This window comes from Otolemur garnettii, unplaced genomic scaffold (assembly GCF_000181295.1).
Source record: "Otolemur garnettii isolate 467f Iridium unplaced genomic scaffold, OtoGar3 scaffold00064, whole genome shotgun sequence".
NCBI classification, from domain to species: Eukaryota; Metazoa; Chordata; class Mammalia; order Primates; family Galagidae; genus Otolemur; species Otolemur garnettii.
Genome location: NW_003852459.1, coordinates 508,454 through 535,326, shown reverse-complemented (window position 1 = coordinate 535,326; position 26,873 = coordinate 508,454). Strand labels below are relative to the sequence as shown.

At 33.7% G+C, this 26,873-nt stretch overlaps 1 protein-coding gene across 1 annotated transcript in view; it reads left to right on the top strand.

Annotated features, from left to right (window-relative positions):
- The window catches only part of LOC100949794 (low-density lipoprotein receptor-related protein 1B-like), a gene marked incomplete at its 3' end in the record, with an annotated part of 1,553,965 nt that overhangs the window by 1,068,848 nt on the left and 458,244 nt on the right, over positions 1-26,873 (top strand). The window contains exons 11-12 of the mRNA XM_003793025.1: positions 19,552-19,732; positions 25,402-25,621. Of these exons, the coding sequence (XP_003793073.1) occupies positions 19,552-19,732; positions 25,402-25,621 (401 nt within the window). The remainder of the gene's footprint in view (positions 1-19,551; positions 19,733-25,401; positions 25,622-26,873) is intronic.

The following is a 26,873-nucleotide window of genomic DNA, read 5'->3' as shown; positions in this document are numbered from 1 at the left end:
TCTCTCTCTGCATGCTTGTTGTTCGCTCAATGGTGGACTTCTGCATTCTGTTACTAAGTGGGAGATTCATGGTGGTTGCAAAAGCAGTTCTCCATTCTCTTGTTCCAGTCTTGGTATAGATCCTAGTCTGATCTTTGAAGGTCTTTCTCCTGCCATGGCAGCAAGACACAGCCTTATATCTGGGTGAGGTCTTGGTCAGGAGATAATCTTCTCCACCCCCAGGATAGCAAACCTCTCCTTTATGTACCAATGAAGATTTCTTGGTCCAAGCACCTTTTTCTCCTCCTGCAGAATGCTGTTCTTCTTCCCCAGCGTTGGTGTATCTTTGAGATCAGTGACAACAGAATTTCTACTCTTTTCCAAGGAATAGATTACTGTTGCTTGTTATGAGTAATAAGCTTACCATAGGGCCAGGGAGTTTTCTTATCCCTCCCTCTGGGACTTACGACTTGGCTTCCACCCCTCTTTCAATGACAGTTCACCTTTCCAGCTGTTGGGTGAGAGAGGATTTCCTGCTTCTTTTCTAGTGGCAGATGCTTTTTTTACACCTCTTTCACAGGATCATTATCTGTTTCTGGGAGTTGGAAGGTCTTCTTTCCCTCCCCAGTGATTTAAGGGTTTTTCTTTGTGTGAAATAAGAGTCTGGGGATTAGGTGGCTTTTCATGTTTGGAAGAAACTCAGGGGTTACTCTCAGGTTTCCTGTTCTGCCTTCCATCTCTCTCTTGTGAATTCTTAGAAAGGAATCTTTTGTGTCAGGTGTTCTCAGAGATTCTAAACTCTTACATGAAACTACATTTGGCTTTAAACATTTTTTACCATTTTAGCTTTTTAAGAAACTACCTTTTTATGGTAGTTTCCTCTTTCTCCTGCACTCTGCCAAAGGAACAATACTTCATAGCTTCTCTTTTTTGTTTTTTGTTTGTTTGTTTGTTTTTCTGGAAGAGGCCTGTCATCTTTTACATTTTGTTTCATTTTGTTGTCTTAGGATCTCAGTTTTCTTTGGACTCAAGAAAAGTTATAATCTTGTAAACTAATGGGATTTCTCTTATTGTTATGTGTTTCAATATTCTTCTGTGGCTTTCTACATGTTAAGTGAAGCCAAATTCTGAATGTTTATAATGCATTAATGCAAATAAGAATATAAAGAAGAAAACTGAAATATTTTTAAAACCTGATTTCTCTCCTTTTACTTCAACATTATAATCAATCCAAAAACCAGCTGAGTACTCCTTTGAATATACGTGAATCCCTTGTGATGCTTTTAAATATCCACAGTTTATACTTAAAGACATTTCATTTGATGAAAAAAGATTTAAGTGTTTCTACTTTCAATAACTTCATTTTATATCATTTTTAACCAAAAAAAATAAAAAGTAGCAGTACGAGTTTTCGTTTTACGAAAAGAAAATTGGTTTAGGCATTACATTATCAGAAAAAAAATTGTTATTTAAAGAGGTGGTGCAGGATGATGTGTTAACAGTTATCTAAAAACCCGATCTTCATTTTTTGTTCGGATTTCCATTTACTCACCTACAAAAATCCTTTATTTGCCAAATATTCATCTGATAGTAGGCAAGATATTTATCTTCCAATGTAAATGTGGTTTTCAAGGAGTTTCCATTTGCTTAATTAGGCAAAGGATTAAATATAAAGTTAAGCAAATAATTTAACTTTATACTCTATACTCATACCAATGACAAAAAAGATATTTTTAACAAAGTAAATTAATAAAAACAATGGGAAATTGAAAAGTATACCATCAGTGATCAGAAATAATGAGAATTTCCTAGATAACATGCAGATTGGACCAGACTAACAAGAGCATCAGAAAATGTAGCCTAAACACCACAGATATAAAATTGAAATATAACACTTGAGAAAGAGAAACCCCATAGTCCTAACAAAAACTAAAAGAGCTGAAGAAAAGCCTTAAGGCAATCTTTAAAGTAATTTAATAATTAACTGCACTTAAAATAATAGGTCCAGATTAGTTCATTCCCCTAACATTAATTACATACCCCCAGCAGCACACATGAAGAATGGAATTGGAATAATTGTATATTCATTTGGGAAGAAACTAAGTTAAAGTTTTACCTCAAAAATTATCCAAAAATAAAGATAAAGGAGAAAAAAGATATAAAATTTAGGAAATACATTGTCCTGTGGGATATTTTCTAAGCAAGACCCAAAAGCCATAAACTATTGAAAAAAATACCTACCTACATACAAGCATTTGAATTTAAAAAAAACCCACATTTTTAAAACATAAAACAATATGAGCCAGTGCAAACACAGAGGATAAACTAGGCAAAAATGTTCAGAAAAAGGAAACAGAAAAAAATGATTGCAAAATAGATAAATAAAAACATCCAGAAAAAGGATTTATTAAGACAGTTTACCGAAGGATTATAATTTTTCTGAATAGGCACATGAAGAGGAACTCAACATCAGACCAATCACAACAAGTGTGTATCAACACAATAAGCTAATTTTACCACCCTAAGATTTTAAAAAGATTAATAGTACATAATATTTATGAGACTACAAGGAAAGATTTCTCACATCACTGAATGAATGTTCACTGTTACATTGATTTTTCTAACATTATTTAGTAATGTTTTTCAAAACTGATACAGTACTTGATTCAACCCAGCAATTCTACCATTTGTTATATATTCTATAGGAGCATACACACATTCAAAAATGCTTTATTAGTAATAAGAAATTAGAAACAACATAAATGTCTATCAAAAGAGGCATGATGCATTTCTTACAAATAATAGTAAGTAGCAGTTATGATGTGTGAAATAGCGCTATATACACTTACCACAACAAAACTTCAAGACAACTGATAAACAGACAAAGTTAGTTTAAAAAAATGTTTTTTATAAGATGATCTTATTTATGGAAGTATATCAAAATTTTAGGGAAGAATCAAAAAACAATTAATAGTGTTACTTCTAGGGAGGGTCTTTCACATCCAATTGTCCTTTTAAAATTTGTACAACATCATATGCATTCCTATCTTAGATATAAATTATAAAGAAAATGGTGATTGCAAAGAAATGCAGTTATGAAAAACCATGTAAACCAAGTTGTTTTGTGCAACTAGTGAAATTATAATCTTTTTGTTCACCTTAATATAAGTTAATTACTTGAAATATGAATGGTTTCTTAGCAAAAGTAACAGCCCCAAATTTTCTTCTTACTTCTCATTTGGATATTATTTTATTTTAGTTTGTCTTTTGCCAGCTAAACCCTTTCTTCAAAATCTTTATACAATTGAATTTCTTTCTTTTATATTTACTGAATGGAAATTTCAATATTAAAAAAGGATTGTGTTTTATATAATGCTTAATCATATTATCCTAAACCACCTCTTAAAATAAGAAGTTTTGTTGTTTTTTTTTTTTTTTCTGATATGTAACAACTTTTCTTTCTGTAGAGTGAAAATTGTCACTGCTGCTTTTGTGGTTTTGGTTAAAAAATAATATAAAGATTTTAGGCTTTGTTCCTTTTCTTTTCTATATAAAGATGTGTCTTATTGTGGGCTAGGTGTGCTATAAGGTGACTCATCAGCTTCGTAAACCTCTCGGTCATGATTTAGCCAGCTATTTAAAAAATAGCTTAAGAACTAATTTCCTTTGTAACCTACACATGCTTAATTACTATGAGAAGTCATAAATAGCATTCTGCTCTGAACTACTTGGAGGAATATGAAGTCCAGATGGAATAAAGGGAAACATCAAACTTTGTACCATAATTAGCCTTCTTTTGTCATTTTAAAGGTGAAATGTTGAATACAAAAATTTGAAGATTAGATAATTAAAATAATCAAAACTATCAACCTGAGGTAACTAAGTTATTTTCTTGAATTCTGTAATTTGATAAAATTTTATAATTTTTATTCCCTCATAATGCATATATGTATGTGTAGTAATATACATCACTCCTCCAAGAAAATAATGATTAATTTTGTACATTTCATGGACTCAGCTTAAAGTTATACTGTAAACCAAGCTAAATTTTATCTGTTTGAGAAAATATTTGGTGTTCTATAAGAGCAATAGCATTTACTAAGGTCCTAATATGAAACAGATATGTCATATAAATTATTCTGAATCCTCAAGCTAACCTTCGTATATAGAACATCTGTGGAGATTGCTCAAGTTAGGGACCAAGGTCTTAACCATAGTTAAGGAATGTTGCCTTGTAAATCAATCAGTTATACGTTATGCTGGGGTTTGAACTTGTTTGTGTGATCTCAAAACTCTGCAGTGTCTCCCTCTTTCTAACATCGTTCTATCCGTAAATAAGTATAGGGTGGTGATGATCACCACAGAGTTTATAACAAAAATTTGGAAATAGGAATATTTTTAATGATCATGGAACATTGTGCAAAGATTAAACAGGCAGATAGCTGTGAGTCAACTCTCTGAGTTTTAATTCTGCTTCATAGCTTCTTAGCTGTGTAACCCTTGGGGAGGTTATGTATCCAACCTCTCTAAACTTGGTTTCTATATCTGTAAGATGAGAATAATTGTTCTGAGGATTAAGAGACATCATTTTTGTAAAGTACTTAATATATGATAGGTCTTTAATACAGAAGTGAGTATTTCTTTCTTTTCTGTAAAGCCAAACTAGATGGGATATATCATTTGCCAAAAGTCTTACAGATAAGTAGCAACAGAGCTATAACCGATGACTCCAAATCCCAGTTTATATTCCTATGATCTACTCAGTATGTTAGACCATCATTTCTAAAATAAGCACATGTTGTAATAATTACATTCTGAGACAACTCTGAACTTTATACTATTTTAAATAGATGGTGAAAAAGCTGCTTTCCTAGAGGATATTTCACTTTTTTTCCAGAACCTTCAGCACTATAATCCAGAAGAGAGAAACAATGACTATTAAAATACTGTGGGTTCTTTAATGAAATAATCTATGATTTAGAAAGATGCATATTTCAAATACCTGTTTCAAACTATGAGCAACCTCGTTATGTAAAGACAAATCTATTTCTTAAAAAATAACTTTCAGTAATGCTAACGGAATAATAGAGCATTAGCTACAACACTGCTATGTATGATCTCAGGGCTTTTTTACCGCCTTCCTCTTTGAATTAGGTGTTTCTGACTTGTGGTAGTAGAATACGAATTACACTTTATTGAATATTATTTACCTATCATTACATCACTGACATTTCAAATTCCCTGGAATAATCAACATTAGGAGGACAAGGTAGGAAATAATTTTGTTATTAAACTCTTTATATTGCATGGTACTTTTTAAGTAGTAATAACTTTATCATTTATCTTGTTTATTTAAGTGAAAAAAATCTCTCCAAAATTTGCTTTTGATGGTTCTGAGAATAGTGATAGCATATGTCAGTCAGGCATGTGGGTAGTATATCTTTAGTGTCACTAAATGGTATGTTTCTATGTGAAAATCTAGGCATGTGAAGACCTATAAGGCCTTTCAGACTCTTGTAGGTGATATAGAATTAAAAATGTGAAAATGTAAATTTGTACATTTTTACTATAGTCCCAAATATATGAATATTTTTAAGAATCTAAAACTTTTCTATTATTTATTTATTTTTATTTTATTTATTTATTTATTTTTGAGACAGAGTCTCAAGCTGTCGCCCTGGGTATAGTGCCATGGCATCACAGCTGACAGCAACCTCAAAGTCTTGGGCTTAAGTGATTCTCTTGCCTCAGCCTCTCAAGTATCTGGGACTACAGGTGCCCGCCACAATGCCTGGCTATTTTTTGTTGCAGTTGTTTAGCTGGCCCAGGTTGGTTCGAACCCATCAGGCTCGGTGTATGTGGCTGGCGCCATAACCACTGTGTTACGGGCTCCAAGTCTATTCACTAATATTCTAGCCAGTGGTTCTTAACCTTTCTAATGCCTTCTAATACCAGGACCCTTTAATACAGTTGTTCATGTTGTGGTGACCCCAAACCATAAAATTATTTTTGTTGCTACTTCATAACTGTAATTTTGCTACTATTATGAATTGTAATGTAAAGATCTGATATGCAGGATGTATTTTCATTGTTACAAAGGGGTCGCAACCCACAGGTTGAGAACCGCCGTGACTGAACAAACTAGCCCCATGAGGGCTAATTCCCTGTTAATTTTCTGTTTATTCTTTCCTTCACTCAGATTTATGGTGATTTCATTTATTTTTTTTTTTTTATTTTACAAATATTTACTACATACCAAGATTTAATACTGGTCTCTACTAGGAATTATCAGCATGAATTTTACTTCCGTCCAGCCTTCTATTCTATAGAGACAAATGGAAAAGCTGGCATTCCCACACTTTAGTAAACGTAACAAGGTAATGTTGTGTTGGGGATGAGATGCAGAGACTGTACTAAAGGAGTTAGAGGACAGATTAATTTTATAGGGAAAATAAAAGAAGATTTGTATAGCAGAAGATTATTCTCTGGGCCTTGAAAGAAGTGATAGATTTAGAAAATGTCAAGATGCAGACAAAGGGAGGTAAGAAGGAGAAAGAGGGCACAGCAAAGGGAAGTAAATCCATACACACGAATGTAGGGAAAGAGGCCGACACAGCCAACACGGGTTGAATCTTGTTGTTCCTAGGTGCCTTATATGTGCTCTTCCATTTGCATTTAAAAGAACCAAATAAGGTGAAATCTTATAAAATGTCTTTTAAAGGCAAAAATAAAAGTCAGTTAGAAAGAAGATACTTTTCCTCTAACTGCAAAATCCATGTTTATTTCTAGTATGGCACATCAGGCAGCTAACAGTGGGATAATACACGGCAGTGCAGCTCACAAGGCTTCTGCAGGAGATTAGCGACAAAGTATTAAGGAAGGTCTTGTATGTCATCAGAAGGGAATTTGGATTCTTCATGAAGTGAGGGCAAGATATTCATTAATGCACCTGTTCACATCAACAGTATTTATTGGGATGATGTAATACGCAGGCAAATTAAGTCCTGAGGATACACTAGAGAATAAGACAGACAACGTCACGGAAAAAATATATTAAAGAATATCCTGAAATATTTGTCCTCTTACTTTATATGTGATGAAAAAGGAGGGAAAAATAACCCTAAACTCCTCTATTCAAGATGTTTTATTGTTTAACAGAAATTACATTTATTTCTCAGATTTATGACACCAGACTAGCACGTGGTGTACCTTTATCTCCAACTAGATTTAGTCTAGAGTCAGGCTTAGATTCGGAAACACTATTGTATAACCTCAGAACTTTTGCCCCCTTTAAAAAATAAAAAAAGGGAATGATGACAACCTTGGCTCTTCCTTAAATTAAACATCTAACTCTCTTTCATCTTTTATCGATTAACTTTAATTTTCCCTTCAGTATTACTGCACAATTGGAAAGAATAAAACTTCTCATTAAAATAAGGTGTTTTGGGCTCTGAGTTTTTCAGATATAAAACAAAAATATAGATGTCATCTAGTGTAGTTTAGTATACAATATTTAGAAAACTTGAATAATATTAGTATATGGTGAAGGCCAGATAATCATAGGAAACATTTTAATATGTATCTGTTCCCTTTTTCGATTAGCACCAATTTGCCTTTCTAGGATACCAGTGTATTCCTATCTCCAGACTTGGCATTTTTATGTCTGTTATTAAAATGAGTTTTCATATATCTTTATTGTAAACCACAGAAAAAACATGCATGTTTTCAGTTAAAAAGTTGCCTTGATATTTTAGCTGTTAAGTTGTTTTGAATTTATCTTAAGTGAAGGAATTTCAAAATGTATGATTTAGATTACTGTAGTTTCAGGTTAAAAGGCACAAAATATCCTTTTTCAAAATTTAAAGTAAAAGATATATAAGGACATACATAAATACATATGATTTGGGGACAAATATTTTTAAAATATTTGTCATTTGTAAGTACCCATAAAACATTTAACATTTTTCTTTCCAAAGTATTTCTTATATGTGGAATTTCAATAAATTTGACCCATACTGGACTGTATATTTGAAAAAAGTATAGTAGTTTGTATTTATGCAATCTTAGGCAGAACAACGTAGTTTAATACTCTTACATGATTTTGCCAAAAATATTGCCAGGAAACTTTTTATTTGAAGGTAAGAAAACTCATATTTAGAGAAATCAGAGTGGGCTAAAAAAGACTGAGAAATATTGTTTACTTTCAAGGTAGAACTCCAACTTCAAAGACCAGTGGCATTTTATCTACTATGGGCCATCTGATGTTACCTAGACTCATTCTTGGTTGTTAAACTACAGAGGGAGGCATTACTGGTACCCAGCAGATAGAGACTGGTGCTGCTATGCCCTACATAATATACAGCACAGTCCCCCACAACAAAGTATTTTAACATCCAGAGTGGCAGCAGTGCTAAAATTGAGAAATCCTATCATAGAGGATGACCAGGAGTGAACCTGCCACCACTGCACAGGTGTTGAAAGTGGAAAATGAGACAGTGAGACTTAAGATGGTTTATTGCTCACAGCACACCAGGTGGCTTGAGTATTGGCCTGGATCCACTGGTCCCTCCACCCACCCCAAGTCTCATGCTACAACATCATCAGCCTAGAGGAATGCTAATGGAGCAGTGGGTTGTGTCACGGCTGAGGACTGCAAGGCCTAGGGGTTTGAACGTTCTGAGAAAGCAGCCAACACTAGCTAGCAAGCTCTGCAGTTCCCTTGCCTTGCAGAACGGGAAGTTATACAATAGTTGCAGTGTGGTCCCTTTGACTTGTTTAGTTGTCCATGCAATAGAAATGGTTTGAGATCAGAGGACAGATGAGCTTATAGTTTGACAAACTCAGCAAGAATACACAGGGATACCAGGAAACAATTGGCACTGCCTCTCTAAACACTCGTAAAGAAGGCCCTATAAATAAGTGCCAGTCATATTAAGGACCCACTTATCTCTACTTTTCATGAGAATTTCAGGTAAAATCACTATTTGAAGTAGTGGTTTTTCATATAATGACTTTTAACTTTATAGGGGAAAATGCTGGTTAGTTGTTTTTCTGTGATAAAACATATAGAACTCCTGAGACTCTTTCCAGTTCTCCTTGTTGTCTTTTGAACACTCTGGTCATGTCTGGAATGTTCTTCTACCAGATAACCTGGTGCCTCTCTTCTTTACCTCATACAGGTCTTTGCTTATCGACTACTTCCCCACGTAGCCCTTTATGCCAGCTCAATAAAACCACTACCCAGGCCTGGGTGCAGTGGTTCCCGCCTGTAATCCCAGCACTAAGGGAGGCTAAGGAGGGCAGATCGCCTGAGCTTAGGAGTTCGAGAACAGCCTGAGTTAGAGTGAGACCCCATCTGTAAAAATGGCTGGGCATTGTGGCAGACAATTTTAGTCGCAGCTACTTGGAGGCTGAGGCAAGATAATTGCTTGAGCCCAGGAATCTGAGATTGCTGTGAGCTATGACATAACAGCACTCTAACAGGGGCTACAAAGTGAGAGTCTGTCTCAAAAATAAAACAAAAAACTGCCTACCTACATATATACCCAGCCCAACTGCTGATCCCCTTTCCTTGATGACTTTTTCTCTCTAGTGCTTATTCTGGTGATGTGTTACTTGTTTATTGCATTACTACAAGAATGCAAGCTTCAGTAGGTCAGAGATCTGTGTTTGTTTTTCCCATAATAGATCCCTAGGGCCTAGAATGGAGCTTGGTATATATTAGTGATACAATAAACATTCATTAAATACATGATTGGGTATTTTAGTTTGATTATCATTACCTTTTTTCTTTACGGTTTCACTGTGGTATTACAAGAATTCATTTATTTTACTTACTATGCCAAAACTAGTATAAAATGCAGCATTACCATTAATATCGTAACTATCTCCCTTTCTTCAGATAATGCTATGTCTAGCATTGACATCTTATATATATTAAAAACAATGCCTTTCTAAAGTAGTTCATTCACTTATTACATATTTAAAAATTAATTTTGAACTACCTTTAATTTAGTAGAGAAGTTGCAAAATACTATGTATAAATTCTGTATATCCTTCTGTCTTAATCAGTTTGGGATGCCATAATGAAATACCATAGACTGAGTGACTTATAAATAGCAGAGATTTCTTTCTTACCAGTCCTGGAGGCTGAAAATTTGAGATCAGGGTGCCAATAGGACCAGGTTCTAATGAGGGCCCTCTCCCAGGCAGCAGACTACTGATTTCTTATTGAACCCTCACAGGAAGAAAAGAGAATCAGAGCACTCTCTGGTCACTTCTTATTAGGACTCTAAGCTCATTCAAAAGGGCTGTACCCTCATGACCTAATCACCCCCCGCTAAGGTTCCATCTCCAAATATCATATTGGAATTAGGGTTTGGATGCATGAATTTTGGAAGGACACAAGCATGTAGTCTATTGCACCCTCGCAGTTTTCCCTACAGATCTTAAATAACTGTACTGCAATTTTAAAACCGGAAAATTAATGTTGACACAGTGCTATTAACTAAAGATTTTCATCCATTTATTCACAATAAGTTTATTTCCTGTGTCTTCTCATTCTCATGTAGCCAGTAAAAATGGCTCAGTTTTTTCCTGTGTTTTAACATTTCCTTTCCATCCATCTGGGCATTTGCTAAATTTCTGTGTAGTTATCAAATATATTTTGGTAAGAAAATAATATGTGTAGCTATATTTTATAGAGAATTTGATTATGTGTCAGGCATTGTTCTGTCTATTACTTTCTCCTTTAATCCTAGCATGGGTAGAATTAGTGCTCACATTTTTATTGGAGAAAACTGATGCTCAGGTTTAAGGAATTCACCAAAGATTACCAAGGTGTGAGAATCTGAAAAACATATGTGAACTTTCAATATTTACAGTCTTTATAGTTGGAAAGTTTTTTGCCCAAATCATTCTTCACTGAAATAATCTTACTCTACCTTTACTCTCATCCTCGCTCCCATGACCCACTTTCCTTTTTTCAAATAAAGCATTGCTTTATAAACATATTAACTTTCTTTGACTCCTTATTCTGTTCATCATTTTTTATTTACAGTTCTGGAGACCAACTTGAATGAAAAGTAGGCCAGGTGCATTGGAACATGAGTCAGATTTTAGGACTTATTATATGTATATACTATAAACTAAACATAGATCATTATAAATCACCTTAATTTCTGGATCTTTGTTTTATTTTTTGTAGAATATAGAAGCTAGACTATATGGATCTTTAGCTTCCTTTATCCCACAAATACTGAATTCTTCACTAGGTTCCTGCCTGACTTCATTACTACCCTTGCCCTTGACTCATTGCTTCAGTGCTGTAAGACTATCCGTGTACTAAGAGGATTGTGACTACACATGTTTTCTGAGATATTTCTGGAAAGTGTTGTGAGAGGCTTAGCAGCTTTAGCTAAGTGTTTAGGGCACCAGCCACATGCACCAGGGCTGGTGGGTTTGAACCCAGCCAGAGCCTACTAAACAGCAACAACAACAACAACAACAATATAGCTGGGCATTGTGGCTGGTGCTTGTAGTCCCAGCTACTGGGAGGCTGAGGCAAGACAATTGCTTAAGCCCAACAGTTTGAGGTTGTTGTGAGTTGTGGTGCCACCGCACTCTACCGAGGCTGACATAGTGAGACTCTGTCTCAAAAAACAAAACAAAACAAAACAAAAACAGTGTTGTGAGAGAATTATTATTGAGATGTGATCTCTATTACCACATTTATGTAAAACACACCATGCATTTTGTCTTCCCTTCTTTACTCCAAGTATTTATCTGAATCTGAAAAAGTTTTGTTTGATTTATGTTCGTTGACAGCTCTGGGAAGATAGTCACATGCAATGACACATTTGTTCTTTGCTGTGGCAATTATAAATATAATGAAGGTTTGCAGCCTCTGGCTTTTCAGCTTAACTTGAAATTTAATGATCAGTATCTTTTACTAAACGTGATGTGTAAGCATTGTGTGTGTTACATTGTTATTTTTATAAATTCAGTAAAAAGTATCAATTGAAGTGATGCAACTTTTTTAAATGACCAAATGTGAAAACATGGAACATATCCGAAAATATAGCTCTAAAAAAAAGTCACTTTCTATGAAATTAAATTGCTCAAGTGACCACTAACAGAATTGCCTCTTCAACTAATATGAAAGAGATTGAGTAATTTACTATTGATGAAATAGGTTCCACAGTATTTTATTTCTACAAATTACAACCTACTTCACAGGAATAAATGAAGTACCCAGAATAGCTCTGATATTTTGTGTTGAAAAAGTTAAAACAATTTTTAGCTCTGTTTTCTCTTGTTAAATAGACAGAATTGGATAGTAAAAGGGTGTTAATGGAAATGACTTTCTACCAATTCACAATTAGGATTCTGATATTATACCATTTTTTAGCAGAATATTGTAAAATGAGTTATGTATTCTTTTTTTATTAAATCTTAGTTGTGTACATTAATGAAGTCATGGGGTACATGGTGCTGGTTTTGTATACAATTTGAAACATTTTTATCAAATTGGTTAACATAGCCTTCATGGCATTTTCTTAGTTACTATGTTAAAAAGCTATAAATTAGTTTCAAAATAGGTCTGTGTACATTGGATACTTTTTCTTCCATTCTTGTGATACTTTGCTAAGAAGAATATTTTCCAGCTCCATCCATGTAAACATGAAGGACGTAAAGTCTCCATCTTTCTTTAAGGCTGCATAATATTCCATGGTGTACATATACCACAATTTATTGATCCATTTGTTGGTTGATGGGCACTTGGGCTTCTTCCATAACTTAGCAATTATGAATTGGGCTGCAAGAAACATTCTGATACAAATGTCTTTGTTAAAGTGTGATTTTTTTGTCCTCTGGATATATACCTAGTAGAGGAATTGTAGGATGGAATGGAAGGTCTATTTTTAGTTCTCTAAGTGTTCTCCAAACATCTTTGAAAAAGGAACGTATTAGTTTGCATTCCCACCAGCAGTGAAGAAGTGTTCCCTTTTCTCTACATACACGCCAGCAACTCTGGTTATATATCTCTAGGGCTTTCTTAAATTTGAGCCTACTTTGTTCTCTGCAACATATACTTTGCAGTTGTTTCATCCGAAAAGAATGAAGATGAAGAATGTTCTTTTGCCTAGTGTTTTCAAATCACAAGTATGATGAAGATGTATTAATCAGGGTTCCACAGACACACAGAATGGATAAGATATATAGAGAGAAAGAAAGAAAGATTTGTTTTAAGGAATTGACTCATGTGATTCTGGAGGTTAGAAAGCTCAGAATGTGTAGGATATGCCAGCAGACTAGAGACCCATGAAAGAGTTCATATTGCAGCTTTAGTCCAAAGACAGACCAGAGGCAGGATTCTATCTTTCTTAAGGATCTCAGTCTATTTGTTCTAAAAACTTGCTAATGATTCCATGAGGCAAATCTACCTTATGGAGGGTTACATGCTTTACTCAAAGTCTGCTGATTTAACTTTTCATATCACTAAAAAAATACCTTCACAGAAACATCCAGACTGATATTTGACCAAATATCTGTGTACATGGAACTAAACAAAATTAACATAAAATTAACCACCACATATACCTAGGTGAATGATGAGCTTTAAGGTGTGGTTGCAGAAATCAATGCAGAATTCCCCTAAGAAAAATAACTTGAAATCCAGAAATTATTTGTGGTCATATTTGCATACCAGTTTGTTAGCTTTACCTATATGCATTTATTAGTGATTATCAAATTATGATTTTTTTCAGGACCTTTTCTTAGGGGATAATCTCCAAGGATCCCTCACATTTCTGTATTTCTTAAAGTGAGACACTTACTGCCTTTTTTCCTGAAATTTCTTCAAGGATGTCTATATAGAAGAGTCTTGAAAGACAGAGATAGTCTTCTTCCAGGCCAAAAAGCAGGCCTGCTTACTGCCTATTATAACATGTTTGAAATTCCTAAACTGAAAACTCTTTTGTCCTGCCACTCACTTTGTGTGAAAGCGTCCATATGGGCCCTTCCCCATTGTCCCAGGGCACTTTGTAGTATAGGGAAACTGACCCCAATCTGCTGACAACCATGCTGCTTGTTGTACCAACGTAATAAAGTCTTACATTCTCCTATTAGCAGCTATGAAACAAAATCAGGCCAATTGAAAACATGGAAGTATAGTAAAATCTCAGTTAACCAATCTTTGCATCTTTTATTTTAATGATTACTTTAGATTACTTTATTGATAACTATGATGCATAGCATGGCTCTATACATGAGTTCATTGTATTGGAGATGAAATAATTGAATATCATAAAGAGATGATGTGTATCTTCTCATCTATTGGAATTGACAATATGCTCTTGATAATACAAGGAAATTAAGATCCTTATATGTATTCTGCATATTCTTTGAATACAACAATGAAGTATCTGGTTCTTACCAAATACAAAGTCACGACTAGCATGTGAGGCTTGTGTAGTTACCCTCTCTTACTTGGAATGAAAATGAAGATGAGAAATATCAGCCTTAGCTGGCCCCTAGGGACAGATGATATAAAAAACTTCAGTCTATGACCACAGACCCTTAAAACCTCCAGAGATAGCAAATTCAGTAAGCAAACTTTTGCTGCCACAGTATTAATTAAATGGAGGTCATTCACTCATGTCAGATAAAGAAGAGCTGTGATGCCTCAGGCCATATTGAATAACACAAAGAGAATTTGTGTTAATTGAACTAGAAGAATAGGAGGTGGGAGACTTGTCCAAGTGCTGACTGTGAGGCAGAGTAAGGCACTGCTGGCCCCAGGCATGTCCACCTGCTGACTCTGAGGCAGAGCGAGGCACTGCTGGCCCCAGGCATGTCTACCTGCTGACTCTGAGGCAGAGTGAGGCAGAGTAAGGCACTGCTGGCCCCAGCATATCTACCTGCCTGCTGCAGGTCTAGTTATTTAAGGCACATCATACTCTGTACTCTTTTGTTCCAATTTCTAAAGTGATGTCCATGCTAAGGATGCTAAATATACCATGGGTATACGTGGATAAAGTGAAAAAAAAAAAAAGTAAATATTGTGTTTTTATAATTTCAATTTGGGGGTGTAATTCCCAACTAATTGCTTATTGTATTAATCAAATTATTTTATAAAACATCAGCACTTATGGATCACTCTTTGGAAGTCCAGATTATGAACTTAAAACTAAGGCAACTAACTATTCATAACCTCAGCCTTTTTTTTTTTAAATCATAGATCCAAATTAAAAGTAGGAGATTATATTTTAAATATATGTATAATATCTAAAAATCTGACCTGTAATAGAGTTTCAGTTTTAGAAATACATTGAGTATTTTTTTCAAAACAGCTCTGTTTAAAAACCTTATTTTGTCAAAGTTTTAAATTCCTTTAAAGAACATTACTATTTTATTAATTCTTTTTAAATCCAGATCATTATTCTTTTTAATTTACATAACTTTTATTTTCTATTATTCATCCTTATTTCCTTAATAGTAGGTATTCCTTGTAGGAGGAAAACTAATAGTATTATTAGTTTTAAGAATTTTTCACTTAAGTGAACCACGCAATTAAGTACCAAGGCTACCTTTACATGTATGTTTAAAGTACTACTCTTATAGTATTCCATTTATACAAGCTATTCTGAAATTACTAAACCATGTTTACATTCTGAAATTACTAAACCATATTTACAAAGGAAAATGTGGAAATTTTAAATAATATTAGCAAAAATACAATATTAATCTTAACTGGAAAGTATAGGAAAAAGTCCCCTTATTATCTGAAGTATATAGATAATTCTTTCACTTAGTATGGAAAATACAAACATAATCTTAATCAAAAAATTTATATAAAACCATTATCTACTAGAATTTCTCTTTTTATTGGAGAGGTATGAACATGTTGATAGTACATGTCTATTGAAATAGGAAAATGGGTATAGGATGGGGAACCTGCTGCTTTAACCACATGCCTTCTGTTTCCTTGAGTGCAGCCCTTTTTAAAAGAGATTTGTAGGTTGGATGAGGTGGCTCACTCATGCCTGTAATCCTATCACTCTGGAAGTCCAAGGCGGGAGGATTCCTTGAGCTCAGTAGTTTGAGATCAGCCTGGGCAAGAGTGAGACCCTGTCTCTGTGTCTCTATTAAAAAATAGGAAAATTGGCTGGCACTGCTGTGGGCACCTGTGCTACCAGCTACTTTGAAATCTGAGAAGTTGGATCACTTGGACCCAGAAGTTTGAGGTGGCTGTGAGCTAGGCTGATACCTTGGCAGTCTAGCCTCAGGCTACAGAAGGAGCCTCTGTCTCAAAAAAGGGGTGGTGGTGGTGGTTGTTCTGTAAAGTTTGATTCACAGATCAACCTCAGTTGAAGGGCCTTGCTTAGAAATCTGGAGGGGCCACATGTGGCCTCAGATCCTCCACCCAAATGTAGGACTTAACCAGGCCCCTTTGAATAAAGTATCAAATGTATTATTAGTTCTTCTACTGGCTTCATATTAGTACTGAGTACATTGGAGGCTCCCACCTAATGGGTACAATGTAACAGTATATACCACACTCACCTTTGGGCACAGGACACAACTACAACAGAAACTTTACCTAACAAATGTAAACATTATAACCTAATCGTTTGTACCCCCATATTTAATCTGAAATAAAAACAAAAACAATAATAAAGTACTAAATGTTTGTAAGTCTAATTCAATTCCTATCTTAGGTTTCTTTCTACATTGTAAGTTAATCAAAAGCAGACCAAATAATATGGAAGCAGAATGTTGCCCTTATCAATGGATATTTGTGAAAAAAGGGGTTAATTGATCATTCGTACTTTGTTCTATAAGACAGAAGCTTCTTTCTTGCCCCATTAAAAATTACCAAAAAAGATTTCTCATTGGCACATAGATCCTTACATGAGTTTTCTTATTTTAATCTTTAGTCACCTTTATTCTTTCTGTAAAGAAAGAAAAAGCAGAAAAACAAACAAAACATAACAAAGAACATAATAAAAAAATCACTGTAAGGAAATTGTTTTATTACTATGTGAATAGACAAGAGAGTTAGCTGAAAGGAAGATTATACAGTAGTAATAATAATAAACTATCATAATACTAATAATACTAATAGCAACTTTCATATAACATCTTCTATGTGCCAATCATTATTTTAATAACTTCACATATATTTATTTCATTTAATCTTCAAGGCATGTCTATGAGTTAAACACTACCATTCTACTCATTTTAAAGACAGAGGAATTGAAGAGAAAGGTGAAGTAGATAATGAGTGGCAGAACCTGGCAACGTGTTTCTAGAACTTGAGCTCACACACACCATTTATAGCATTTAAGAATTTCACTTTTTCAAAAACAAAATAGTTAGATCTTGTCTCAGAGACAAGATTCTACCAAATCCTGCTCCTTAGAAGTCAGTTCTATTGCATTAATATTTCTTCATAAGTGACTCTGCATGTAGTATTTCGAGTTAAAGTTGGCCAGTGGTAAAAAATGCAAGAAAATATTACTAAAAAATCATTTTAAAGGAGAAAAACAAAAGCTATACTCCATTAAGTAGCACTGATAAGTAAAAAAGCCAGAATAGATGTACAGTTATTTTTTTTTTCAGATAGAAGTATGGCTATTATAGAATACGTTGATCAGTTAACTTCTACTTATTATTTTGTTTTTTCCAAAGTCTCTTTTCCAAAGTTCTAATTTCTTTTTTGAAATTATCTGTTACTTTCATTTATAAATAATAGTTGTCTATTTTTTTAAGATGTACAGTATTTTTAATCCTGACAAATTAATAAAAACTAGCATATACTGAGAAGTTATGATATTCTATTCTAGTGTGCTAAGTGTTACATACAGTAGCTAATTTATCCTTTGTCATCACCCTATGGAGAAAATGCTATTATTATCTTTATTGATGAAAAAATTAAGGAGCAGAGTGACTGAGTTGCTTACCCAAGTGTCAGAAACATAATTTCCATCTCTACAGTATTTAACCTGCTTCATATGGAAGAAAAAAAAATCTCAAGTCATATGTCAAAAGAGAAAGTTTTAAAAAGAAAAGTATTATCCAGCATGAAGATTTTCCATGCTGGAGTAGTTTTAAATGTAATCCAATTTTTGAAAACTAACAAGATAAAAATCAGCTACACACCATGATAAATAAAAAATAAGAGTAAGAAATTACACTTTCTCCATTAAGCCAGAACAGGAAAGCGCTCAGTAAAATTGTTTTAGTAAGTAAAGATAAAATTAAACCTTTTCCTAAGCATAGGCACAATTAACCTGCTAAAATTACTCATATTGGATGGTAATAAAGCAGGCAGCTTACTGAAATTGAGAACATATCTTATTCACTATAATGAGATTTTCAGTTAGATCAAATCACATTTTGTATTAGTCATCCTGAATCAGAGTACATGTTGATAAGCAGAAAGGGTTATAAAAGAAAAAAAAAATTCCCAGAGTCAGAAGGGCCATGACTAAAGAATAAAATAAAACCTAATATTTGTTACGTCTGGGTGTGAGGGTGTGTGGTTTCTAAGCAGTGTGTGAATACACAGCTCTGTCTCTAATATGCTACTAACTATGGTCCTGTCTGGTAAATCACAGTCCTGTACTCACACCCAGGACAGAAAAAAGTCTGTGTAACAGACTTCCTCAGTTTAAAAAGAAATAAATAAGAGAGAGAGTTCACAGTAATTTCACATGCAATGAAGAATGGAACTGTCTTTATTATGTTGTGGACCATTTGGAGCATGGTTTACAAAGTGGCAAAATGTAACTATGCGGTTCTGAAGGTTTCCACTCTGGGGATCAGATGGCATAGTTTTTTATCTCATTTCTGCTGCTTCTTGAATGATAATAGACCACAAGCAACTGCCTTCACTTGGCAGTGTTACTTTCCCCAGTTGTAAAATAAAGGGTTTAGATTAGCTGATCTCATAAAATTATATGTTTATAGTATCGTTTGATTTTATCATTGGCTGACTCTTAGAACACAAACATTTAATGGGGTTCTTTTTTAAAATATGTCCAAAATATCCGTAAGTACTGATTCTTTGAGGTTTGCTCTTGATGCCGTTCTGAGATGAAAGCCTGTTCTGGCCTTTCAGACGTGTGCACCTCTTTCATCTCTGTGCAAGAGGACATTTATATCATTTTGATTTCTTAGGTTACATATAGTACCAGTGGATTTTTCTTCTTAACAGTCTTTATTACTGTTTTTTTTTCACTTATTTTCATACTTTTTTACTCATATCACTTATGTTTTCCTGATTTTCTGCAGGATACTGTCTCAATTACAGTAAACCAAAGTTCAATAAAAATATTTAACCACCAGGATTAAATTGTCAGCACTTGTACAATGGAAAAATCCATGCAAAGAGAAAGGATGTATTACTCACATATAGGGACATTCAAAATAAAATTGAAAAGTATTCTATGGAATAATAATATTTGCAAAAATCATGGCACAAAAAATTCCTGAATCAGAGTCTATTGCTTTTTGAATTAAATAAAAAATTTATTTATTTATTTCTTACTTTTCCTTTTTTAATAGATCTGGATAATGTGGAGGGAATTGCTGTGGACTGGATTGGAAATAACCTTTACTGGACGAATGATGGCCAGAGGAAAACCATTAACGTGGCGAGACTGGAAAAGGCTTCTCAGAGTCGGAAGACTCTGTTAGAGGGAGAAATGTCTCATCCCAGAGGGATTGTGGTGGATCCAGTCAATGGGTATGAATTTGAACAGTTTCATATAAGGAGAATGATAATAAATCTGTTTTAACATATTTAATAATAGTCATCCTTATTTAAATGCACATGTACCGGAAAATACACTAGTGAATGGTCTGATTGAGAAAAGGGATGCATTTCATGATTTTCTCACTGGGAAATGTACTAAATAAACTTGTCAAAGTACACTAAATTGAAATAAGTAGATTTTATATATAAAGGTTATATTACTTGATTCATTCAGATTAGCACTATAATTCTTTAAACAGCCTAATAGCAACATAAAAAATAATTTCAATACAAAAATCAATTAACTTAATTTTTAAAGGCAATTGAAATGCAATGTATGTAAAAAAATAGCAAAAGGTTTTTTTACATTTACAACAGGCCAGGCATTTCATTAAATAGATTACTATGCAGCTATTCTATAATTCTCACCATAATTTTTTAATTAATTGCTATTATTACTCCTATTTTATGATAGAAAGGAAAAACTGATAACTGACCTACAAAAGACCGTTCAGTTAGTAAGATACTAGGTAGGTATTTAAACCAACGCAGCCTGTCTCTAAAACTTTACTCTTGGCCACTATACTTCATTGCTTTGTCTAGCATGTTAATTCTCAGATGGGGGCATCATTTTGTAGTAGACATTGTTTTAGAATGGAATATTTTGTTTAATTCTTAGTAAAATATTTTCTTTTGATTTTTGTTCAGCACTATTACCTGAATCCAAAACTGTACTTACAAAAATATCAAAGGAATGTAGAACTCCCTGAAAGAATTTCATAATTAAACTAATACATTGCATATTTGACAGAGTTTTTTTGTAATTGTTTGTGTGTGTGTTTTCCCTCCATGATTTATATGTTGTTGTTTCAGAATAACCTCACAAAGTGAATATTCTTGATACCTTACTACACATATTCAAAACAAATTAATTAGATAAGAGGCGTGTGAATCTCTTATAAACTCGGATCACCAAATTACAGCACATAGAATCGTTTGTGTTGACAGTTGTTCCAATTATGATCAGGGTGTTTCTTCCTAGGCAATGGATAAACTAATTTTACATGTTTTCACTGGCAGAATTTTAAAGTAATTTTAGTGATTTTATGTGTGAATTCTATAACTATCTGTTTCATTCTCAGACTTTTAAACCAGGTGATCTTTAAAGCAAGGCTATCTGAATTTATAGAGAATGTTTATTCCAAACATTCATTTATACCTGAAGCAAGAAGTTTCAAATATGTCTTAGAAGAGCATCTCCCTTTTTGGTATTCTGTTAGAGAAAAGTGTTTTCTGACAGCATTAAATAGTCTTTGTTGTGCTTAGAGAGATAAAATAAATACACAGGCATCATACACAGGACATACACAGAATCATATAATTTAGAAAGAAGTTTAGAAACCACTAGTTCCATCTTTCTTATCAAATCCAGCAAATCTCCTTCAACACCCCCCAAGTAAGCAAACATTCAACTTGTACTTGAAACCTATAGCATCTACGGAGTTCACACTCCTTGGAGACAATTCTGATTGATACGATTTCTTTTCTTTTCATTAAGACAACATCTGTGTCTTTGTTATGGCAGTCTACCATCTCATCCTCTGTTTTCCCTTGACATAACAAAGAATGACTGATATACCTGTTCCATTAGTCACAAATATCCAAATAAAATGAGAAAACTTCTATTAACTATTATGCACAAATCTTAAGAAAAAGTATGTGTGTGTGTGTATATGTGAATGTATATATGGGTATTTAAGCACACACACACATCTTTTTCTCTGACAATATGTTATACCCAGAGCTCTGCAGTAGGTGTATGGTTGTTAAGGAAACAGGCATAGACTTATTTCTTACAAAGTTCCCAGTGGAGAGATATGTAATATAAGAACAAATTTAGTAACAAAAGAGCAATAAATAAATAAGCACCAAATGTAATTTCAATAGATCAAAGTGGTAGAGAAAAACAAATAAGTTGATATTTTGGAGACTAATAGTTAGAAAACTATTTAAATGAGTTTGCTGAGAAAGCCTCTTTACAGAGGCATCATATAAGCTGAGACTCTCTTCTAGAGAAGGAACTAATCATGGAGAATAGAAGGCAGAGTATTTCAGATTAATAAAATGGTTCAGTTAATAATCTTAAACTGGGCAAAAGCTTGGATGGCAGAGGCACGGGAGTGAAGGCAGTGGGGCTGGGTTTTAGGTAGCAGGAGGAAAAGTCACTAAAGATGAGATTGAAAAGAAAAGCAGGGCCTTGCCAGCTATGACGGGAGCTTTGTATTTTTTCTTCAGTGAGAGGGTAAAATAGAGAAGTGATACAATTAAATTTATATTTTAAAAAGACTAATCTTATTTTTTTCATAGAGAATGAATTGGAAGGCAGTACAAGCAAAAATGAACTATGTGAACTTAATTATTCAAATAATTGTTGCAGCCTTATATATAACTTTAAAGAAAAGTTTTAATTTGTAAAACTCCATTCAAAATAACATAATTTAAGTAATTTTTGCATAAAATTGATTTACTTACGTTTTTGCCACCATAATATCTATTTGCAGCTGTACACAGAAGAGAATGACAGATTTTCTATACCATACAAGCCTATTAACAAAAATAATTCATTTTAGAGATATGCTTTTTCAAAAGCTCAGAACCAATACAAGATTTTCTCATTAAGTTTTTATTAAAATTTATTATTCAGTAACTACCCTATAGATCAGTGGAAATCAGTAATAAATAATTGTTCTCAAAGAGCTTATAGTCTGGTATGCAGGGTACACCTACATTCACACAAACACATACACTTAACAGGAAGATAAAGTAGAATGAAATAGATGCTTTTCAGAACGTCACTGAAGTTTTTAGTTTAGATCTGAGTCATAAAGTTCGAATAAGATTTCCAAAGGAATTTAGAAAAACAACCGATGGCAATATGATAGCTGCTTGCAAAACACAATAGATTTGAAAAAGAATGCCCAGTAGGAGTCCTTTTTGAACAGTACCATTTATAATGGTACAGAAAAGTAGAGACCTCCTGAGACAGGAGAAGCTGAAGACTGGGATGACAGACGTCAACAATTGTTGAAATGGCAATAAAAATAAAAGAAGAGATGTTGATGGCATTTTCTCTCAATCAGATAACTATAATAACTATAACTTTCCAATAATTTCACATTTCACAATTTATATCAACAACATAGAAACTTACATCTCCAGTTCTGGCATATTGTAAGGCCATCTATACAACATGCATCCCCTGCTGACCATATATTTTTCCAAAATAAAAGGATCCTTTTATATCCCTATCTTAAAGGACCACACCCTCCTAGTTAGCAACTAAGTCAAGTTTTTCAATGGAAAACACACTATTCTATTTCCATAGCAGTGAAGCATTTAAGGATTATTTCTAGTATGGGGCACCTCATAAGGCAATTGAATTTGGGAACATAATTAATCTCAATAAAGCTGTTTGTATCCAAGGGTGCAACTTTATATAAATAAGGCATAATCTCTTCCCTTAGTTATATTAATTTTAATTTGAATCATTAGAGATGCAATACCATTAAATATGATGCATACAATAAATAGAGAAGAACTGAAATGCGTTACTAAAAAACAGAGGAAAGAGCTTATTTTGACTGTTCTCTCCACGAAGGCTACTGATGAACATCATCAAAACTTTGTACTTGGACGAGCTTTGAAAGAAGAGGTAGAATTTTTCTCGCTATGTTAGCAGAAAGCTCTATTAACCATGTTTTCATGTGGTGAATATCCAGATAGCCACCTAGGAAAATCTTTAGTTCCTGCTTATTTTGTAGGTTATAGTTCTCATTTTCTATACTTAAGAATTATCATCATATGATATTTATTCTAAAACTTTCACAGTATACTTTTAAACAGATAATTAAATCAGTAGATGATGATCACATATATATCATTAATCAAGCAGACAAGCATTGTTTACATAGAAAATTTTTTTCTTATATTCTATTTAAATATATATATATATATGAACTTATGTGATTCCATCCACAAACAATTCATTTTTTTTTCAAGTGGTGAGACAATGTACAATATATTTAGAATATTCATATTTATTTCTCTTGTGTGTATGTGTGTGTGTAAATGCACACATCTATATTTGGTTCAGGTTAGTCACAGAAAAAAGTATATCCATGATCAAAAGGAAAAGTTACAGGGAAAGATAATTTTAACAAGTTATAATTTAGCAACAATAAAACTGTATTGATTAAATGTTCATAAGACTTCAGGAAAATAATCAATAGAGATAAACAAAGTGAACAATTTACTTTTATATAGTTGATTTACATAGCTGAGGCCAAGTATTTATGTATAACTAGCGTAGAATTAGAGCAAAAGAATGACTCTCCTGTTTATTCCAAACTTGACCCAATGTTAAATCCACTCTAAGGAAATGCAGGATAAGAGATAGGCATTTGCCACTTGTATTTCTAGAATGCATAAAATTCAGCAGTCTCGATTTACCTCCTCAGTTCTAAAAAGGCATATCAACATAACTGCAAACTGTTAAGAGAGTTAAAAAAGAGCTTCATTGGTAGGAAATAATGAACGGTCTGTTACATCACCCTTTCCAAGACATCTGCCAGTTTAGATCACAGTAGGATTTTTAGTCATGGATACAGATTTTTCCCAAATTACCTCAGAAATTCTTTAGGCTCCACAAAATGTGACAGGCAGGAGATCTAATCAGGGTATTTCTTGGGTCAGCAGCTTAGAAAAGCATTGAGCACTATGAAGTATATGGAATGATTGAATTAAAATCTACACTTTAATTAATAACTCAAGAACTTTCACATGACCCTGAAGCAACACATGTGGTGGGTTTTAACCTTATTCATGAGGGAATTGAAACATTAGCTCAAGGCCCCCCTCCCACTGTCAGAGCTTAGACAAAAGATTTGTTTTTAAAGGCAGATGCCTTTGTGTGAGATAGAAATTAAAGCTCAAAATCTCAAGGTCAGTCAACCTGCTGTTATTAAACTTATGTGCAGCTAAATCATCTTCTGTGGGCTTTGGGGTAATAATAAGCAGTAATAAAGCACAGATCATTTGCATTAGGAAGACAAATTAGGACTGGCTAAACAAACCCAGTATGACTGTGCCCTTTAGAACAAAGGCAATCCAATCGCCTGCTTTAAAAAATAATAATTCATCTGAGATTAAATAAAGTTTGGAGTAGATCATCAACTCTGCTGTGAGTTCTCATGTCACCAAGTCTGCTTTTTAATCACATAATTGATTATGTACTCTTTGAAGTGGACATTTTGAAACAGTAATGCCCCTCAAAAAATAATTTTCTAGAATTGTTATCAATACCAAAGAAAATAGATATCTGACACTTATTACCTGGTTAATTAATGCATGAAGCCATTAAGTGTGAGAGGGGTGGCGGTGGATTTTCTGTAATAAGGCTTAATAAGTTGGTATCACTGAATAAATCCTTACATCTCTTAAAACTTTACAGTTGTCCCTTTCCCTTTGACAGATAAGCATTTAGATCGGAGAAAAAATCAGAATGTAACTAGATTTTATGGAAGGGCCAAATCTGAGGAAGTGTCTGTATACGGCGGCTAGTTGAAATAACACGTGTGCCCTCTTGTTTGTGAATATCTTAGTTGGATGTATTGGACAGACTGGGAAGAAGATGAAATAGATGACAGCGTGGGAAGGATTGAGAAGGCCTGGATGGATGGCTTCAGTCGGCAGATTTTTGTGACTTCAAAGATGCTGTGGCCAAACGGTTTAACTCTGGACTTTCACACCAACACATTATACTGGTGTGATGCCTATTATGATCATATTGAAAAAGTGTTTTTGAATGGAACTCACAGGAAGGTAAAAGAAAAATGCTGCTGTTTTTAACTCATGGGCTTCTTCTTTCATAGAGCCTTGTTGTGTTATGTTAAAAATACTTTGGAGTTTATTTTTACCGCTCTGAGGTGGCTGCCAATAGTCTCTGTGGGGTGGCTGAAGGAAGCTGAGCATAAGCAGTGCAGCTGGCACCTGCCTCCAGGGGACCAGGCCCAGCTCACGGTGGTATGCCAGGATTTGGGGGATTTTTAAAAGAAGCTCCCAGGATATTAGAGCTGATTTAAAATGCAGTTTTTCTATAACATTGATGAGTTTTCTGTGACAGAGAAACACTACACTTTTCAAATATGTTGAAAATTTTCAGCTGAATATTTAATGTTATTTATTATGAGAAAGTAATGATGCATTTATTTGAATAAAGAACTTCTTGGCATTGGAGCCAAAGCACATAGTAGGAATGAACTGAACTCTAAGCCTATTGTTACTGTATATGAACAAGTATCAGTTTCTTCTTGTTTGTTTGCTGGAATCATTGCAAAATGACTGTGAAATTCTTGGGTAAAATTGAGGATGATGTCGTTGACTGTGAGGTAAAGGTGTAGTTGGCAAAACCTCACCTCTATATTTCTGTATTTTGTCTTCTAATTATGTAGCCACGTGTAACACCAAGAACTGAATTCAACTGTTATTTAAAGAAGAGAAAAATGAAATGTTAGAAATTGCCAAAATATTTCCCTCACATTACAGTTTTTTCCTTTTTGCGCCTTTGGGCTAAGCCAACTGCTTGTGGATACTGTTTGAGAAATAAATACTACACTGATCGGTTAAGACAATTTCCGTCATTGTTGACTTTAACAATATTTTCCTCCTAGTAAATAAACTTGATTGATATTGAACTTCATGTCACATAATTAACAGGTGCTAAATAAATCTTTATGATTTCTTAGAATATGATGGTATGTAGGCAATATACATAATACTTTAATGGCCAGCATATTTTAAACTACATAAGGTGTGGAAAAAAATTTTAAAGCTGTCTCAATTATTCAATATATGATCATTTGGCATGAAAAATTTAGTCAAAGAATCAATATCTGAATTTCTGATCCTAAATTATTGGGTAACCTTTTCAATTTTCAAATATTACATGAAGTGAATACTAAGTGCTTTTTCATGTTGTATTCAGTATGATTTTATACATAGTGAAAAGGGAAAAAGTGTTATCATTATAGGAGTTATTATTTATCCCCCTTTTACAATCCTACATGTAAAGCTT